Consider the following 20,760-nt stretch of genomic DNA (forward strand, 5'->3'; position numbering starts at 1 on the left):
GAGATTGGGTCGTACATTTACCATCGTTGGAGCAACTCTCACTACATCTCCTTTAGGTGTTTCCACCCTTCCATGGATCCTGTCAAAGAAGTACCGTCGAGTGGTTGGCCAGTAGGTCACTGAGAGCCTACAGCTGTTCATGGCCTTTTTGGAATCAGTGAGATTTCCCCCTATTTCCAGGCACTTCTATTCGGTGGCATCAAAAAGGTGTGTATATATATATAGCTTCCAACTGCTGCAACATATGGAAGTGAACCACTCCAGTCCCTTTGGATCCAGGTTTTGTTTTCCATTGACAGTCCCTTTCTTAGTTTCAGTTGTTGTAGTTCTTAGCATGTAGTATAGTTTAAGCATACTGATAAGTGTAGATAGTTTAGTATAGTTGATAGGATGGTGGAACCGAAGAAAAAGCTGGGATTTAAGAGATGTGCTTCGTGCCCAACTGTCTTCCTGGCATCAGACAACTGTTAGGTGCCTGAAGTGCCTGGGGGAAGGTCATTCAATTTCTGGGTGTCCCATTTGCTGGACACTCAGAGCATGCAAAGAGAGGAAGAATAGAGTTCTTTAGGAAGCTCTATCTGCTAAACCCTCTGGTTCCGGATGGATATCAGATCCAAAGCCTAAGATACTGGATTTGGCTCCTGTGGCTTCCTCCAGGACTAAGCTGCCTAAACATTCCAGGATGTTAGGCTCCATTCTGACTCCATTTAACTTTGAAGAGCTGAGTATTTTTCTGGATCTGATGCTTCCCAGGTCTCTGCTCCTGTACTGGGATCATCCTTAGATCCAAAGAGGACTTTTACACTAGTGGTTGATATGAGTCTGAACATTCCTTGGAGCTGAGTGAGAGAAAGATGGTGATGAGGAAGAGACTGGAATTGTGGGTTCTGAGGTCTGCATCTTCACCTGAAGAGGGAAGCAGAGCAGAGGAGATTTAGCCTTTCTCAAGATCCATCTATGCTTCCTAAGACTCCTACAGCATTGGTTCTCAAACTTTTATACTGGTGACCCCTTTCACATAGCAAGCCTCTGAGTGCGACCCCCTTATAAATTAAAAACACTCTTTTTTATATTTAACACCATTATAAATGCTGGATGCAAAGCAGGTTTGGGGTGCAGGCTGACAGCTTGCGACCCCCATATAATAACCTCACGACCCTCCTGAGGGGTCTTGACCTCCATTTGAGAACCCCTCTCCCCCGTCAGATCTTTCTGATCTTATATCTCTCTCTACCTTCCAGTACCATTGTTGTCTCTGGTGTAGTCCATAGCGGTTCTGAGGTCAGATCCTCATTTAGAGAAGGATAAAGGAAGAGTTAAGAGACCTGATTCATCCTGGTTCATACCTCTTCATCCTGGGTTCCCTCACTCCTTTGCTCCTCCTCCTATGGGTATGTTTCCAGATCCTAGCTATTGGAGAGACTGGCTATCCTGGTCTCCATGACCCTAATGGGTTCCTCCACAACATTTTTTGAATCATCCTCATGGATGGAGAGGAGATGTTTTATCTGATAAGGATATGATGGCTCAGAAATCCTTGGTTCTTCTTCGAGTAGTGTCCCTGTGGGTGCTCCATTCAGGTGGCAGTGCGTCCCAGTGCCGTCGATTGGAGATTTATGGTAGCAGTGTCCATGTGGGTCACGCATGTGCAGTAGGAGTCTTGCAGTGCCGTTGGTGCCACGTGGAGCATGAGCACGACCCAAGCCCACCAGTTCCCCTCAACCATCCTGGGCTGAAGATGGAGCAAAGGGGCAGTGTTAGCACTTCTCCCTAAAACTGTTAAGAAATAGCTTTTAGATAGAGTTAGCATTAGTAAAAAATACAAAAAACAAAACAACCCTAAGATGAAACAACCTGATCCATCCTCTGTCTTCCTTGAACACCAGGCCTCAGACTTGATGTGAGGTTGAAAAGTCATTGACCAATCAGTGAGGACTCACCCTTTCTTTATCTGGAGACAGGCTAGCCTGATTCAACAGATAGTCTTATTACATCGGATGTATGGACCCTAGAAGTTATGGAGAAGGACTATGGTATTCAGTTTGAAAAACTATCCCCTTTCAAATTCCCCCTACCTTTCCTTTTCAGGGAACTTTCACATGACTACTTTTGGAAGTACAGAAATTACTCCAAATAGGAACTGTCAAGAGGGTACCAAAACATCAGTGTGGTCAGGGTTTTTATTCAAAACACTTGGACTTTGTAGCAGGGAAAGCCTTTCTCCCAGAGGACAGGTTTCTAAAAATAGAGCAAGCTGTTTTTTTAAATTTGAATCTGTCAGACCTGGAAGTGATGGTTTTCCCAGGTCTCCTGGATTTGATGGTCGCTTCCACTTTTGCTCCTCTCAGAATAAGGCAAATGCAGCACTAGAGCTCAAGTCTACAGACCCAATCTAGAGAGTGTTCAAATGTTTGCCACCATACCTCAAAAGGTTCTAAATTTGTTGAGGTGGTGGATGGACAGATTAAATGTTCTCAGAAGTGTCCTTTTTTTATCCCCTTCATCATTGGTCATTATAATAGATGTGGAGTACATTTGGGTCATTTTACAATCCAAGGTCACTGGGCTTTTCAGGAAAAGAACTTGCATCTAAATGTGTTGGAATTGAGAGCCATTTGTTTGACTTGACCATTCCTTGCTACGAGTATGGTATGTTCTCATAGAGAGGGGAAAGTTTTTTCAGGCAGCAATGGACAATACATGAACAAACACGATGGGGTTGCTCATTCTTCCAGTTATCTGCTCAAGCAACCAGTCTATGGTACTATGTATCCTTCACAAGATCTATCTGGCAGCCGAGCATTTAGCAGGGGAGAGCAATATTCTGGCAGATTATCTCAGACAGTTCTCAGAGGCATGAGTGGTCCTTGATGGGTCAAGTAGTACAAGACATCTTTTGCAGTTGGGCTTGGCCCCATGTAGACTTGTTTGCTTCAAGGTTCAACAAAAAGTGTCATCTCCTTTTACACAACCTCCAGCAACTTACACTCTGCCCAAGCTGCTTTCTTGACAGCTCTCTTTTTCTACTTTGCTCATTCTATCTTTCTGGCTTCTTTCATGCCACCTTTACATTTGAACAGTATTCCAATGAATGCTTAAATCTCCTCAGTTCCCTCTTGCTGAAAAGGCACCTTTCCACAAAACTTTTCAGCTGTAAAGCCAATGTATATTGTTCATGACATTGTCCCTGTTAATGACTTTAAATTGTGAGCTCTTTAGGCCGGGGTTTCTTTTCCCTGTTGAGTGCATTGTACACATTGGAGAACACCCTACACACTGTGAGATGTACATTTGTGATGGATATTATGATACTTATCTAGAAATAAATTAATTGGGAAAGAAAAGGTTTCTGTGAGCTGCCTAAGTCTATTGTAACCTTATTTGTCCATTGACTATATTCTTGACTTTCTCTTAGTGTCAAGAATAGTATTACTTATGACCAAAACCAAATGGAAGGACCTTTGTAATACTACCAAGACAATAACTCTTAGCCAAAATTGTTCTCTGAACATCTTTAACACCAATCAACATTTCTTTAAATGTTTTGTTTGTGTTTTGGGAGAGGGTCTAATTTAATGTTAAACCCTTAATAACAGAAACTGAATAGTGGAGATGGGGTTATTTCTGGTGGGAATTTGGTAGATTAAACAGTTGTGTGAGGCATCTAGGTTCCTGGTGTTCCAAAAATATGCATGAACACAATCCTGCTCTAACAGTTTTTCTGTTTCAGGAACTTCTAAAATAATTGAGCTAGTTATTCTTGAAATTCTGTTTCAAATAAACGGTGCATGATGGAACAAAGCTTAAAATCTTCCCTCTGCCTTTTCCTTCTCTTCTGTTTGGTCAAAGCTGCGATAATTTTTTGCCTCACATCCAACACTTGCTGATATCTTGGAAAACCAGGCACTTTGCCATATGCTGTTCTGTAGCTGATATATAAAAGTGATTTAAAATGCTGGGGAATCAAGTATTATGAATGGTAGGGGCACTAATATAAATGGCTGAGTGCTCTGAGTTTTTAGATAAATTGCACAGGGCTGCTGCTCCTGCCCCTGTTCTCTGGTCTTGCATACTCTGTATGTTTTCACAAATTCTCCTGTCATTGGTCTAACATCAGTGAAGAGCCAAGAAAGGATGCTCTTGTGATTAAGTTTCAGAGTAACAGCCGTGTTAGTCTGTATTCGCAAAAAGAAAAGGAGTACTTGTGGCACCTTAGAGACTAACCAATTTATTTGAGCATGAGCTTTCGTGAGCTACAGCTCACTTCATCAGATGCATACCGTGGACACTGGATTGGATTTAGCAGATCTGGATTCAATTCCTGGCTCTGCCACAGACTTTCTAGGATCTTGAGTAAGTCATGCAATCTCTCTGTACTAAAGTTGCCCATCTGTTAAAATGGGGATTACAATCCTGTAACAGGGATGTTGTCAGGATGATTTCATTCATGTTTGTGAAGTGCTCAGATACTTTGGTGATGGAGGCCCTCAAGTATTACATAGCATTGATGGAGATTGGCCACAGGCTTTTTACCACTGTCTTCAAGAGCTGGTCTGAGCATTTCTGAAAATGCTTTGTGTACAGGCAGCCTTTGGGATGAAAACAATGTTTCTGTAAAGTTGCTAGTGAAATAATTGTAAGCACACATGGAAGCCACAGGAAGGAACAAGGATATAAGGCTGGCTTTGAACGCTGAACCATGTACCTTTCTGAAATGCAATAGGTCTATCTCAGGTAAGCAAAAGAAAAATGCCCCACTGGTATTAGAATTACAGTTACTCCTAATGAACTATTAAAACATTTTTAAAGACAAGGTTTTACTTCTGATGGGATCGCCAAAGCTGGCACCTCATCTGCTGAGCCAGCAGCCAACTGTGGTTTCGTTAGGACCTTTATTTTTAAATGAAGGGGGCTGAGTCATTAGAACCCTGGGAGTCAGGACTCCTGGGTTGTATTCCCAGCTCTGCAGCTGATTCACTTACCTTGAGAAAATTATATGCTTTAGTCAAATACAAGTTATTGGGCGCTAGGAATAACTGGAAGAAATTCTATAGCCGGTTCTGCAGGAGACCAGACGAGATGATCTAATGGTCCTTTCTGGCCTTAAAATCTATGAAACTGTGAAATTGCTTAACCCCTCTGGGCCTCATTCTACCTATCTGTAGAATGGATCTAGTAATGCTTCCTCTTGCATGGAGGTATTGTGAGGCTTAGTTCATGTATTTCAGACATATGGATTAGTGCTATGGGGTGGGATTGCAAGAAAGCCCAATCTTCTCACTACCTCCTCACACCAGTGGGAGGGCCAGTAGGCTGCTTGTGCCCTGCCCTACAGAGCAGCCAGGCAGAGAATGCAAGAGCCTAAAGTACTCTCATTAAGTATGCTTCATTCCTGAGGACAGATGAGATGGAAAGTCTCTTCTATGTTTGTCAAGAGGTAGGTCTTGTCTTGGCACCTGCCTCTCATCTGTTTTGGCTTTTTTGATATATGTGTGTTTTTATGTCCAAACAGCTACATTATAAGTGGTTCAATACTCTAGTGTTCTACCTAAAAGTTCAACTAAATTGTTTAAGCAGGTTCACACTAACTTGATTTTAACACCTCCTTTAAAGTGGTTTTGCGAACATTGTTCTCAGCCCGATGAAGACAGGCACGTTGTCTCCCTCTTCCAAACAGAACTACAATGCCATGAATTCTGATGTAAGTACTTAGTCTCCTCTGCTCCTTTGACTGTCACATCACATTCACTTTCCCTGGCGCTTTGGCCAAACCTAATGGAATTCCTTAGCATTATTGGAAGTCCCTGTCTGTCTTGCTGTACTGCAGTGTCTCTCAACCTTTCCTGACTACTGTACCCCTTTCGGAAGTCTGATTTGTATTGCGTACCCCCAAGTTTCACCTCTTATAACAACTACTTGCTTACAAAATCAAACATTAAAATGCAGAAGTGTCACCACACACTAGTACTGAAAAATTGCTTACTTTCTCTTTTTTACCATATAATTATAAAATAAATCAATTGGAATATAAATATTGTATTTCTATTTTAGTGTATAGTATATAAAGCAGTATAAACAAGTCATTGTCTGAATGAAATTTTAGTTTGTGCTGACTTCACTAGTGCTTTTTATGTAGCCTGTTGTAAAACTAGGTAAATATCTAGATGAGTTGATGTTCCCTGTGGAAGACCTCTGCGTACCCCCAGGGGTACACATACCCCTGGCTGAGAATCACGGCTGTACTGTGAGTGAGCCCTTCTAGAGCCACTGCACTCCCCAAGAGTACAGATGCATCTTGCTTTTAGACATTTTCATTTTGCCTGCTTCAACTTTTGGGTGCCCAACCTGAGGCATGTGAGTCCAGTCACCTGAGTTGTTGAAGTTAGTGGGAGCTGCAGGTGCTCACCACCTCTGAAAATCAGGCCCTGGATGTCTCAAGTTAGACACACAAAATGAATGGACAGTTATGAAAATCCTCCGCAACTAACTACTAAGGAAATTCCACAAACATCTCACAAAATGACATTGCAGTTTGACAACTGCTGGTGAATTCTCAGAATCCTACGAAAGTCATCTAATATTTTTTTCATTTTTTTGGTGAATACTTTGTAAAGAACATCCCATAAGATTGATAAACAGCAGTCTAAGCATAGGGATTCAAGTGAAATTGATACACAAGCCTGCAGAAAACCATCAAATCTCTCTGCTTGTGTGTTCAGATAAAAATTGAAGTCACATGATGCTTTGAATTCAATACATGAAATTGTATTCTTAATTATTACTGCAATTAAAACAGTTAAATGGTACTCCTCTTACAGCCAAAAGCATCTCCTCTAAAAGGACAACACATAGCCAGTATTGCAATGTTTAAAACAGCATGTATTCTCTCCTGAGGCTTCACTGAAGAATACAGCACATGGGGACTAGAGTACATGATCATAGGTCCACTGAAGTCAAGCCCTCTAATCTCTGCACTGTTTTGACGTGTAAATCAAAATGAAATGCTTGGGGCAAATAAAGCAGTCAGCATCTGTGTTAGCTAGGCTTTGCCTTTCTGCCCTTTTCATGCCAGACGTGAGATGCAGTGCACTCCCAGGATTAGCCTTTTCCCAGTGGGCTAATTTACATCGCACCGAATGACCCGTAGAAAAGCACATTGTACTAGCTTGTCACACGTGACAGAAACTGCTGGCTTTTCTTTTGACAACAAACATGAAACATTTGCACCTCCAGCATTTTTCACACAACGCTATACATGTTAGCAAGTGTACGTGTAAGTTTCATAAACTGAGCTCTTCCTTTTTTTAAAAAATTCATCTTTCCATAGAGTTGTACAGCAAGTGACTGAATCAACTAAACAATAAAGCTAGAACACATGAAAATTTTGGTCCTGCTGTTCATGCATGGTAAGTAAAAATAAATGTATAATTGACTAAGGGAGTTGTTGGTTGCAACTGATTTCTACAGCATGTTAGCTAGTGGAATAGAAGTGAAAATACCCAACTTTTTGAATGCCCATGGATTATATAAATGAAACGATCGTTTTCTCTTCGTATTTAATTTGCATTAATTATAGTAACTATAATGCTATGGGAGAATGGAAAGATTTTTTTTAAATGTATGCTAATATAGAAATGTTTAACAGTCACCTACTGCAGGGCTGAAAAGAAATCGGGCTCATTTAGTATAAAATATAGACTATTTCCTATTTGTGGTAAGTTAGAACAGTTAATTACAGTGTGCGTATATTTATTTAGTCATATATAATTTGCACTTAGACAAAGGGTATTTAGGGAATTTATTAGTACATGTCCATTTGTTGATAATCTGGCTATAGTTGAAAGCAAAAAGTTTACATATATAATTTAAAGAATGACTTGTGTAAAGGCATAACAGTGTCTTCATTCAGACAATTGGAGGATCTGATTTCTATTGAAATTAGACCTGGTGTCCCACACTTCATGCCAGTGTAGTTGCAATTTGCATATATTTTCAATGTGTGTAACCTTTATTTGCAGTAAGAAAGAATGGTGGAAGACTCAGAAGACCTAAAAGACTCTGGAAGTCAGAGAATATGGACAGAAACATCCATCAGGAGAGAGAACAGATTTATTGGTAAATCTCCCAAAGAGATGAAAATGACTGTTGCCAGGTGTAATTCTGCTGAACATTATCAGCTTGTCATATCATTTTATCTAGGCCTTGTTCTTGAACTGAAGTAATCTCTCTGCCACTTTAAATTAATCAGAACTCTATGCAATTTTGTCTGTCCACTGAGCACTGCAGAAATGCATAAGACAGATACTTTTCTCAGATATTTGTTCTTTATTCAGCAATATGAAATGACTGCCTGACTTAAATGCTGCTTAGCAACTGAATCTGTCTTCCAAATGTGCCCTTCTATTGTTTTCATACACATGACTATTCCGCCTCTCATGATACAGTTTCAGGTCAGAAGGATGATGTGTGGGGCTACAGCTGTGACAACTAAACATGAAAATGAAGTCAGAGTTCCAGGCATGAGAAGCATAAATGTCACCCTCTCTAACTACAGACACTGATGGAGAATATGATTTTTAGAGATTGAGCTTTATAGAGAGTGGAGCAAATATGGAAGATTAAAACACATATATAGGCCATAGGGAAGATATACTAGACTGAATTGCTAAGAGCCTGATACTCCATTGCCTTGCACCTCATGTGGGCATTTCTACCTGTGGAAATTGGGTATAAAACACTACCAAATCAGAATGATAACAGATCCCCATCTAGCACCAATGACTGCACAACAGGCCACACAATGGAGAATCAGGCACTACATTGTTAGCCAGACTAAAGGTAAGGGATACAATTCCTCAGACTGATCAATTTGATAGTCAATTAGAATAAAAGCTCCACAATGATACCTAATATTTCTTTGAAAATAAGTATAAAAGACTTCATTTTTTAAAAATGGCTTCTGAGTTTGGTCCTTTAGTTGATTGTGGGTACAAAATTCCAGACATCATGAACTGCAGGAGAAAATAAAGAATTTTAAACAAACGTCTTCCCGTCTGTCCCTGCAAATCAGGTAACTAGAAGAGGTGTCTAAATGCCAGCACTTACTCCCGCATTAATTAAGAGTGCAATGTTGTGGGTGCAAATTAGAGGCCTGGCATAGCCTATTTTTAAATGAGGCCCTTTGATGTTAAAAGTTTGAGAATTACCAATTAATCCCATGGGTTTTACAACCAAAAGCATCTTCTCTGAAAACACAACACACATAGCCAGTTAATCCCAATAAAGTAAATTACACACTATGTGCAAAAGCCTCTGTGGTGAAAAGAAGAACATCATTTTCCATTTTAACTGATTTGGGCCAACATGACCTCATTTAGTCACCTCTCTGCTTTGCTCCATCACTGGGGAGATCTTTTGTTTATCCCGTTTAACGTTCTGATGTGGTGTTTTGTGCAACAGTGTTCCCACCTGTGAGAACTGAGAAGTGTTATTCTGGTTTCCATCATGGGATATCTTGGATGAAATCCTGGCCACAGTGAAATCAATCAGAGTTTTGCCTTTGACTTCCATGAGGGCAGAATTTTATCCCTTTTGTCTGTGAATGTGTGTAGTGAGACTGTACTTTCCTATGGGTGAGGTACACTTTTTTATTTGGCTATACAGCACCAGCCACATCAATCACACACAGATGCACATGCACATGTGTACATACAAAATTTACTTTCAAGTGTATTTGGTTTCTGTGTATGTGTTTCAGATGCAGTGCTGAGCTACCTCATGGGTCCAAGATTTCTGGTTTATGCAAGCTGTGCACTTTCTATATGGGTAAGATAAGCTCAGATAAAATTATTGCATTGTAAATGATCAAGAGAAGCCTGGTTTGAGAAGCATTTGTATTTCTGGAAGCACTGTAGTACATCTGGAAACATATTTAGAAATGGATCAAATTAAAATATTCAGACTGCCCCATTTTCTGTACTTGCATTTATTTAGTCCATGGTATTGCTTTATTTTGTGAGGCTAAAATCAAAATAAAGTTTTGTCTCTTCTGTTTTTCAGGGAGATCGAATGTGGCACTTTGCCATGTCTGTATTCCTGATAGAATTGTATGGACATAATCTCCTTCTAACAGCTGTTTTTGGGTTAGTGGTGGCTGGCTCTGTACTGGTGTTTGGGGCCTTAATTGGAGATTGGATTGATAGAAAACCAAGAAATAAAGGTAATTGTCTGCGTTGATTTTGATATTCCTAACTAGGAGATACAAACTCTTGAATATAATTACTATCCATGTGATTTAATAATGATTATAAGTGCTATCTTCTTCAGGGTGCTTTAAAAATATTAATAATTTCTTACACCTTTCCTATGAAGGAGGGAAGCATTATATCATCCTAACTGAACAGAGAAACTGAGAAAGAGAGATTAAGGGTAAAACAGTGCCTACGTGATATAGAAGCCTAAAGCCAGTGCGACTTCCCCAAGGCCACAGAAGACAAGCTGGGAGTAGGAGTTCCTCACTAGATCATGCCTCTCTGAATTTGCAAAATGTTAAATAATGTTCCTTATAATTAGCTCTGGTCAGAAAACACAATTTCTGTTCTATAGTGAGAATGAGGTGTCATTCTTTGTCTTTCATACAAAGCTGAGACATTTCTTATTAGAAAAGTCTGTTCAGGTGGCTGCTGGTTTTGTCAGATTGTTTGTATTAAGTGACAGAATTTGTGAGAGTCTTTTAAAATCGATCAGATATATATCAGATCAAGAGCTATTTCATTTTGCAGTTGCTCATACATCGCTGTTCATTCAGAACTCCTCTGTCACTGGCTGCTGCGTAGTACTGATGTTGGTATTCTCTTACAAAACCGAGATTGAGCAAATGTGGCACGGCTGGTTTAGTGTAAGTGTCTAAATGATACTTTGAATATTTCAGTCTTGGGTTCTTTATGTAGGTTAATAATGCATGTAAAGTATTTGCTTTAATCGTAGAGACTGACTGTGGGCCAGAATATCCTCTGTGCTGTGGCTGTTGTACACAGTACCGCCAGCAAAGCAGCCAGAAAGCCAGTATAATCAGCCACAGGGTATCCTCACAGAGAGGATCCCATGATGGGGAAGAGCCAATGAAGCAGCTCTTCCTCTCCCTCTGTCTCCCCATCCCCCTCCTGCACTCTCGGCTTTGAGTGTAAGGCGTGCAGCTGGTCTTTCCTTGTATCCTGGTGAGCCCCAGCTGTTGTATTGGCCTTTTGGAGCTGTTAGCAGCCAGGGCAAGTTAAAGCAGCTCTCAGGGGGACCAGCCTGCCCCAGGAGTTGAGGGCCTTAAACCGCCATTGCACCTGCTCCCACCCTTTAACACTCCGCATTTCTTGGTTGGAGCTGAGGCTCTGGGCCTTGGTGAATTGAGCCTCTTTAACATGTTTCCCTCTAGTGTTAACCTTTGATTTGAGGCAAAGTCACCTCTCGATATAATGGCAGAAGATTATAAGGTTTAGGGGCAAATTCTGCTTTCATTTACCCCTTTAAATCTAGAGCGACTCCACTGAAGGCAACGGGTTCACCCTGGCTTTCGGGAGGTTTAACTGAGAACAGAATCTGGCTCATAGTGTTAATGGAAAAGCAGCTTCTGCTGCTCAAATTAGCAAAAATGTACTCACTCCTGTGGCAAACTTAACCTATCTCTGAAAGCTTCCATCCTTATTCAGACTTTGCGTAATGTTCCAGCCAGCAATAGCTGAGTAACCTTGATTCTTGGATTCCAACCCCTGGCTTTTATTCACTTCCAACAAGGTGTTCTGTTATGCAGTGGTAATCATCTTAGCCGATCTGGCAAACCTGGCAAGCACAGCGCTGACGATAACCATTCAGAAAGACTGGATTGTGGTCATCACAGGTGATAACAGAGGCCAACTGGCTGGTGAGCTAGATATGGTTTATGTTCATATAGCCAAAGCTATATTTTATTTAATAGAAGAAACATAGTTACATATTTATTTAGAAACAAATCTCTAATCTCATTCCTTAATAAGAGTCTAAGAAGATTAAATAGAGTTGTGTTCAAAGCAGTATCTAATGTTCAGTCCTCTCAGGAGAAAGCCTGGTAATGTACAGGTGACAAAGATTTCAGTTTTTCACCAATTTCATAGAATCATAGAATATCAGGATTGGAAGGGACAGCAGGAGATCATCTAGTCCAACCCCCCTGCCCAAAGCAGGACCAATCCCAATTTTTGCCCCAGATCCCTAAATGGCCCCCTTAAGGATTGAACTCACAACTCTGGGTTTAGCAGGCCAATGCTCAAACCACTGAGCTATCCCTCCCCCCCTGGTTTTCTGGTTGATCAGATAAAAAATATAGGACTGTGCTTATTAATAATGAGCTTTTATTAACAAGTAAAAGTAGCAAAGTTATTTCAGGTGAAGCAACTACTGAGAATTGACAACATCTTTTTAGATAGGAGCCTACAGGGCACAATAGTTTAGTTACACTTGTCTTCTGCTTTGGGAGACCTGATTCAAACCCTGGCACGAATCATAAGTGAAAGGACATATCCAAGACTCTGTCTGTGTACTTCACACCACCACCATGTACTGCAATTAGGCTCTCTTGGAAATCTCTCTATGGCAGCATCACAGGTCTAAGTTAGGAAGGGTTCTTGTAAATCAAGATTAAAGTGCACTGCCAAAGCTGAGCAAGGAAGCATACATGTCTCTCCATGCTCTCCTGGACTCAAACCCCTGTTGTTAGTCCCTGGCTTTCATGAGCACATCTTTATCTGTCCTCCCCACCACGCAATCACTTTATTTTTCATGTGGTCTTATGTAAAATATCTTGCTCCTTCTGAATATCTTAAGTGATAATTTATTATTAATATTATTGGTTGTATCACAGTAGCACTTAGAGGCCCTGAGTGAAATTCGGACTCCATAAGATGCTGTATAAGTATACAGTATGAGACAGTCCCTGCCTGTAGAGCTTTTAGTGTTATTAGGCAAACAAAGGGTGGAAAAATTATCACATCAGTACTGATGCACGCGTGCGTCTGTATATATGTAGAGTGAAATGCATTCTGTCTTTACACCATGTTTAGGAATGAATGCAGCTATAAGAAGAATGGATCAAGTCATAAATATCTTCGCTCCTCTGTCTGTGGGGCAGGTTATGACCTGGGCCTCTAATGTCATTGGCTGTGGATTTATTCTTGGATGGAACTTGATCTCTCTTCTGGTAGAATTTATATTCCTATCCAGGGTGTATCAACTAGTGCCTCCTTTGGCTGTGAAACCTCAACAGAATGCAGGAGAATATGCTATAGAAAGACAAATGGAACTTACAGATGTGCAAGGTAAGTAGTGTTCAATAGGAGAACAGCCTCCCACCAACATGTTAAAAATGTATTACTATTGAAATACAGGCTTGCATCCAAAATGTTGAATTACACATGAAATAATTAGAGTACTAGAGGGTATCCAATGAGTCAGTCCACAGGAACTGTATGAAGATAATAAAATTACTATAAAAAGAAAAGAGAAAAGCTAAGTAGCAAATATGCGGGGGTCAATTCTCCAAATCCAGGTACGAGGGTGATTTACATACACAACTCGCAATGGTGGGTGGGAGAATAGCAGATCCTCCATTGTTTAATACCTTACCAGGCAGATTTAAAGACAGTTTAATGAATCCATCTGTCTGCATTATGTGCTCCTTGGTATAGAGCACTATCCTGCAGCATGTCACTGAACCACTGATACTCATTTAGAATGATGGTTGTCATAGCAATTCAAGATGCTAAAAGAAAAGAAGTCAGTGAAGAATGATTTAATGCATGTAATCCCTAATATTCAGTTTATTTTTGCTACTCTTTTAAAAAGAGTATTGTATCCCCAGTGACCATCTTCCTGTTTTAGTGGTTCTCCATGGGGACAATTCCTGCCTCATTGTACATGGCCATCTCCTACTAATGACAATGGAAATTATGCATAAGTACTGTTGCCCATTTTTGACCTGAACCGCTCATCAAAGTTTGGGGCCCTTCAGATGTACAAGTTGGAGGGAGAAATTGGTGATAGTCAGGTATGCAGTTTTATTTATATACAAAGTCCTGTGTCTCTGAACACAGGAGGAATCGAGTAACAAAAGGATCAGCTTCTTACCTTACGGAGTTCAAGTCTCTGTAGCCAGCACCCAACCCCAAAGCCCTCTCTCTAGCTTCTTCCATGGCCACACTGTGCTTACAGGCTCCCGCTTGGCTTTTCTTTCCTTTTTTCCTCTGCCTTTCTCTGTTCTTGTCTGCCATATCAATCATTTCAAAAGCAGTGTTTTTTCTCACACTCTCATACACACATACCAAAACCAAAACTCAGCCCAAAAGCTCCTCAGCAGGTTCACACATACCTTTTGTTTTCCGTGGGGCTCATATTTACAGTGATGTTAATTGAAGAGTGAGTTCACACCCATCAACCTCAGTGGGGTTTTACCCCAACCCATAACAAGGTTTTACCCAGCTTATACCAGGAGATTAGATGACTTATGACAACAAGACAACTCCTCTGACATCGACCTTACTCCCTGGAGCTGAGCCTTACTAATACTAATCATCAGATGCTGTATCAATGGGGGGTGAGTCTGTACTAGCAGCTAGAGTTGGGACATAATACTTCTTGATGCCTTTAGACATTTTAAGAAAAAAGACAGTAAAATCACAAATTAGGGCATGTCTACACTGCAATCTTAAGTCGACCTGTGTTAGGTCCACACTACCCTCCTTCTGTCGGTGGTGTGTGTGCTCCTGGTGACACACTGACTGAAGAGGGGCAGTGTAGGGGGGCAGCTCTCCACTAGGAACTCCCCCAGCTTTCTTGTCAATTTCACGACTCCAGCCATTAAATTGACAACACAGCCAACAGCTGATGTAAGAAATGCAGTGTCTACGCAGACACTGCGTCACCCTAACCACCCCGACATAAGCCCTACACCTCTTGTGGAGGCGGAGTTATGATGTCGGTGCCGTAGGGCACTTACATCAGTGGGAGCAAGGCTGTAGTGTAGACACTGACATAGGTCAGCATAGGCTGCCTTATGTCAGCCTAACTCTGTAGTGTAGACCAAGCCTTAGTCATGATTTGTTTGTTACACAATTGGTGCAGTGATGATTAGCTGAAATCTGTTTTATACTAACCTCCACTCCCCAAGCTCTTGTATGTGATATTCAGGCTAACACATTGTTCTCACTGAGGAAAAGTATCCTGTGCAATTGTTCACTCCCTACTATTTAGGACATTCTTCATCCATTATTGATGAAGAATTTTTTTTAAATACCAAGCAAACCACCTGCAGATGGACCTCCTGTGCAATTCTGCTACAAATGTGCCTGTTCAGCCCGGTCTACCTGTTAGATCAAGATGGCTACATAGCTCAGGGCTGTGAAAAATTTCATACCCTGACTGCAGAAGTTAGATCGATCTACTAGATGTGGCTAGGTTGATAGAATAATTCTTCCATTGACCTAGCTACCTCCTCCATAGGCACCGAGTTTCTAGCCCAGGTCTACCTCCACTCCACCCCTTCCTCCCAGGTCCTACCCCCCGCCTCTTCCTGCCCCGCTCTGCCTCTGCCCTGCCTCTTCCTGCCCTATTCCGCCCCCTCCCCTGAATGCTCCCAGCCCTCGCTCCTCCCCCACCTTCCCCCAGTGCCTCCTGCACGCCGCAGAACAGCTGATCACGGCAGGTGGCAGGCGCTGGGGAGATGGGGAGGCGCTGATTGGTGGGGCTGCTGGTGGGTGGGAGGCGCTGATGGCAGGATTGCCGGTGGGTGCTAATATTTTTTCCAGGGATGCTCCCCAGAGTCAGTGCCGATGACCTCCTCTTGGAAAGGTGGATTAACTACCTTGACAGAAAAACCCTTTCTGGCAATATTGGAAGCATCTACACACAATGGCACAGCTGCAGTGCCATAGCTGTGCTGCTGTAGCCACTGTAGGGTAGACAGACCCTCTGTTGACTATACTAATGAGAACATACTAGCCATCCACAAGGGTTTTTCCGTAAGAACAGACATCTCTATGTGTGGGGTGGATGGCAGGAATAACAGAGGGGGAGGTGAATGGGATGCAGGAGTGGGGGTTGAATAGGAGCAGAGGGGGAGGTGAACAGGAGTCAGAGAAATGGGCAGTTAGATAGGAACAGAGGGGGGAGGAGCCAGGGAAGGGGTGGGGAGACTGGATAGGAGTAGAAGGGGAGGGGACAGGAAAGCTGAGGGAGCAGGGTAAGGGGTTGGAGGAGCAGAGGGACACAGACACAGCCTAGGATCACAGTGGTAGAAGGGTCTAACCATTAGAACATGCTCCCCTACAAAACCTGGAATTGAATCCAGGAGTCCCGAGTCTCTACATTATTCTAAGCAGCTGTGAAACCCAATGGCAAAGTGTGTGTTTCATTCCGCACTCTGCTTGTTTCACATAGAGGATAACAGCCTACTATGGCTACTAGTTATTCTATTAGCTCAAGTGGTAGAGGTCCATGCAGTGGGTCTAACGGTTCAAATCATGCTGCTGATGCAAGTGGGGGTGGGGGGGGATTAGTGTGCTTGCACATAATAGAATTTCAGTGTTTTCACTTTTTACTTAGGTTCTGGACATTACATTAAAAAAGAAATTATATTAACAGTATGCTAAGGCTGTATAGTTGAGCACAGATTAGGAAATGCCAGAATTAAAATTACCTGGGCAATCTTAATTTGACCATCTTGTGCGTATGCATTATGATACAGTCTTCAGTGACATGATCACATACTAATTTTTCCCATGGGGATCCCTGCCTCATTCAGTGCACTGGACTGATGGTGCTCTGGGGAAGAATCGGGGCTGTGTATGCGGGAGACTGTTGTCTGTAGGACACCTGTCTTGTTTATTGCAGAAATTGGAAGGTGTGGTAGTGAATGAGGCAGGGATTTTCAGGAGAAGAAAACATGGTCTTATCTATCTGATTGCCCATCCCTCTGGCATCTGTTCACTGTGCCCTCTGCTCCTATCCATCCCCAACACAAAGGTTCTGTTCCCACCCCTTCACCCCACCCCACCTTGGTTAAGACAAGTGAAGAACTTGGAGAACTGGATTCTATCCCTACCTCTGTCCCAGAGCCCTAAACCAAAATGTTCACAGGTGACCACTAACTGTATGTTCCTAATTTTCTGGATGCCAACACCTGAGACCAGGTTTGCAGAAGGGCTCAGCATTCACAGCTGCAACTGGAGTCAATTGAGTCTATGATTTGAATATGTTAAAGTGACAGAAAATGCTAAATACTCTGAAAAATCATGACCTAGTTGTTTCAAGTTGGACACCCAAAAATAGTGGATACTCTAGACAATTTTGGCCTTGATCTCATTGTGCCTCAGTTCCCCATCAGTAAAATGAGGAGGATAATGCCTCCTAATCTCACAAGGTTGTTGTGAAGATAAGTGAATTAATGTTTGTGGAGCACTCAGATACTATGGTGAGGGCACTCCAGAAACATCCATGAGAAAATTAATAATTTTGTATCCAGTGCAGCATTTGGATGATGTGTGTTAAATAAGTCCTTGGACCACACATTGAATGAGAAGGATAAAAAGAAATATTGAATAAACACCCATTTACTGAACAAGGGACTGGATCTTGTGGAACAAATAGTATGTGATCATGTAATTAAAGACTGTATCATAATGCATATGCACAAGAGGATTGAATTAAGGTTGCACTGAAAGCATTAATTCTGGCATTTCTTAACTTTTGAGTGCTTGAGTGCCATCCTTAATATTCTTTTAATGTAGTTATTTTTGTATGACATATGAGATATATATTTATGCACTGAAATATGAGTCCCACAATGACATTTTTACAATCATCTTTCTCACACACAGGGTAATTAGCACTTACATTTTCAAAGTACTCTACAAACATTAATAGTAATTAAACTAACTTACTCTTGATGGATGATATGATCACTTAGACGGAATTAGCTGGAGGTAATTGAAACTGACTATAAATATGAGAATAATTTACATTTTCTGAGAACTGTTATTCTTTCATAGAAAAAAGTATCATATGCCTTTTAAAAATGAAATACCTTTGATGGGGCAAATAAAACTGCATGTATATTATAGGAGTAGCTGGTAGTGCTCTACACCTTCAAAGTTCTTTGTAAGAACTAAGTGTCAAATCTTCACGAAAGCCCTAAAAGTTTGAAAATAGTATTATCGCACTTTTATAAATGGGAAATCTGAGAGAAACATAAGTAATTTACCCAGGGACTCAGTATTAGCACCAAAATTATAACTCAAGAGTTTCTGGGTCCTAGTCTTCTCCTCAGCTCATTCGATCATAGTCATCATATTTAGCTCCAATAACGGAGCTTAAAAACAATCTTAAGAACCAAAATCTGCACAATGAAGTTAACCATGTCTGAGATGTATCTAATTTACATTTAAATCTTTATTTTGTAGTTGTATCAAAACATTATTCTTTTTCTCTAAGCTTGAAATATAGATGAGGATGAACTGGATATTGCATTTCCAGCTAATGTTTCTTTTTCGTGTGTGCAATAAATCCCATACTGGATCTGGTGCCATTTTGAATGTCTGAACCAAAAGAGTAGTAACAGAGCCAGAAACCTTTGCTTAACAAGTTCCCCTTTAAGTTCATTAGTTCTGATTAAAACTTGCTTTCTCTTACCTTACTTTAACTTTATTTTGTGTGTGTGCGTGTGAACATGCGTGGCAAACAGCCAAACTAGTATGAGATGTTTTGTTCCTCTTTAAAATATTTTGGCGTAACCAATATATAGACAGTGTCAATGGCTTTCTTTCATAATGTAGCTACCGACACAGTAGAGAGACTTGTAATTCAGTTTGTCACGCCACTCTCTGGATAAGATGTAAGACTATGCCTGCACCCGAAAAGGTCAAATGAAGTAATTCAAGGCCAATTAATAACAGGTCCACTTTCAACTCCCCTTGTTGTTTGATGCTTTCAAATGCCTTTAATATTTGCCTTCTAGCAGCTGCTTTGAACAGATCAGTTGGGGTCCACTCTTCCCGAGAAAGCAGGAATTCTTATTGCAGCTTACTGCACAGTGGAGCAGTTGCCACCAGAATCATTAAAACCTTCTGACTGGTATTTTACAGGGGATCTTCCCATTTGCTCAGCTGTTGTTGAATTCATCAACAAACCTGGGATTCCAGAGGCACCGACGGAGCAGAAATCCAGTCCTGAAATGCAACGCAAGTCAATCACAAAACTGCCTCTTTGCTTCAGAAAAATGCACAGGATGCTGTGTACGTGCAGAGATGGCTGGAAAGCATATTACAGGCAGTCTGTCTTTTTAGCAGGCTTGGGTTTAGCCTTCTTGTACACCACAGTGCTTGGCTTTGACTGTATCACTACAGGGTACGCCTACACGCAGGGGATCAGTGGCTCTCTTCTCAGCATACTCATGGCTCTTTCTGCCTTCTCAGGACTAATGGGCACGATTTTGTTTACTAAGCTAAGGAAGCATTATGGCTTGGCTGTCACAGGAGTTGTATCCAGCCTCCTCCATGTAAGCTGTTTAATGCTGTGTGTGTTTTCAGTCTTTGCCTCCGGCAGTCCTTTTGACTTGGGTATTTTCTCTCTTCTCACAAGTAAGAACTCTTCCTTAAACCACGAGACACTACAAAAGAACCAGCTGCATATTTACCCATTCCAAAGAAACATCAACCAACCCATACTGCCAGATCGTTCTTCAATTCATTGGACTAATAATACAGTGCTGTTGGACAGCGTGCATGGGGACAATCACCCAGAATCCTATATTTCAATCATTCTCTTGTTCTCAGGAGTGATACTAGCCAGAATTGGTAAGTATACATGCAATTTGCCACCACATGCAGAGTCGCTTCATTGGGTAAAATATTCTGTGAACAAAAACCAGATGTGATGATCTCTCTGTTACATATGGCCCACATCATCATAGTATTGACCGTCTCACAGTCTAATATATATATCCTCACCATACCCCTGTTTGATAGGGAAGTGCTGTTATACCCCTTCTAAAGATGGTGTTGGCATTCTGGGTGAAGGTAGGCAGGACTAGTGGCAGGAGCTTAAGAGCCAGGGTCAGAGCCAGTGTCAGAGTCAAGAGTCGAGCTTATAGTCAAAGCCAGAGTCCGAGTCAGGAGACAATATAAGGGTCAGAGCCGGAGGCAGAGTCAGGCCAAGGGTCAAGACCAGCTATGAGGGTCAAGACCAGCTATCAAGGTCAGTGTTGGGTTTCTGGTGGGGGGTCAATTGGGAGGCAGAATCCAGGTCAGAGCCAAAGTCAATACCTGGAGACAGTTCAAAAGCAGGGCAGTCATGGCAGCTAGCTAGGGATCCATATTGTTGCCTGGACGCTTCCTAGTATGCCCTAGTATGGCTTATATAAGATACAGGAACCAATGTGGGATTGCTAAAACAACTATCAGTTGGATCACTCGAGGTGGGACTTCCCATGGCGTACAGCCTCTGCAAATTGTGGGTCATAGGGGTCAGCTAGTTTCCAGCTACTCCCAGGTGGCAGTGTGGGGATGTTGGTTAGCTGTGTCTGCAGGCTCAGGATCAAGTCCTGCTGATCCTTTCAGATGGAGAACTGAAACACAAGGACTAGCCCAAGGTCACATCAGAAGTCTGTGGCACACCAGGGAATCAAACCATCATCTCCAGCCACCAGGCTAGCACCCTGACCATTGGACAGTGCCTTCCTCTTACATG

At 41.7% G+C, this 20,760-nt stretch overlaps 1 protein-coding gene across 1 annotated transcript; it reads left to right on the top strand.

The window, feature by feature from the left end:
- The first annotated feature begins 13,087 nt into the window (after nucleotides 1-13,087).
- On the top strand, nucleotides 13,088-20,159 carry LOC144260189 (ferroportin-like). The gene is made up of 2 exons (XM_077808743.1): nucleotides 13,088-13,340; nucleotides 19,158-20,159. The coding sequence occupies exons 1-2, from the start codon at nucleotides 13,088-13,090 to the stop codon at nucleotides 19,946-19,948; spliced, it is 1,044 nt and encodes a 347-aa protein (XP_077664869.1). The 3' UTR covers nucleotides 19,949-20,159.
- The last annotated feature ends 601 nt before the right edge of the window (nucleotides 20,160-20,760 follow it).

This window comes from Eretmochelys imbricata, chromosome 2 (genome assembly GCF_965152235.1).
Source record: "Eretmochelys imbricata isolate rEreImb1 chromosome 2, rEreImb1.hap1, whole genome shotgun sequence".
NCBI lineage: Eukaryota > Metazoa > Chordata > Testudines > Cheloniidae > Eretmochelys > Eretmochelys imbricata.

What these genes read in the sequence shown, in the direction of transcription:
- LOC144260189 (XM_077808743.1), top strand. Translation starts at nt 13,088, where the DNA reads ATGAATGCAGCTATAAGAAGAATGGATCAAGTCATAAATATCTTCGCT. An exon ending in GGAACTTACAGATGTGCAAG is followed by an intron (nt 13,341 to 19,157) that starts GTAAGTAGTGTT and finishes GGTATTTTACAG; the next exon opens with GGGATCTTCCCATTTGCTCA.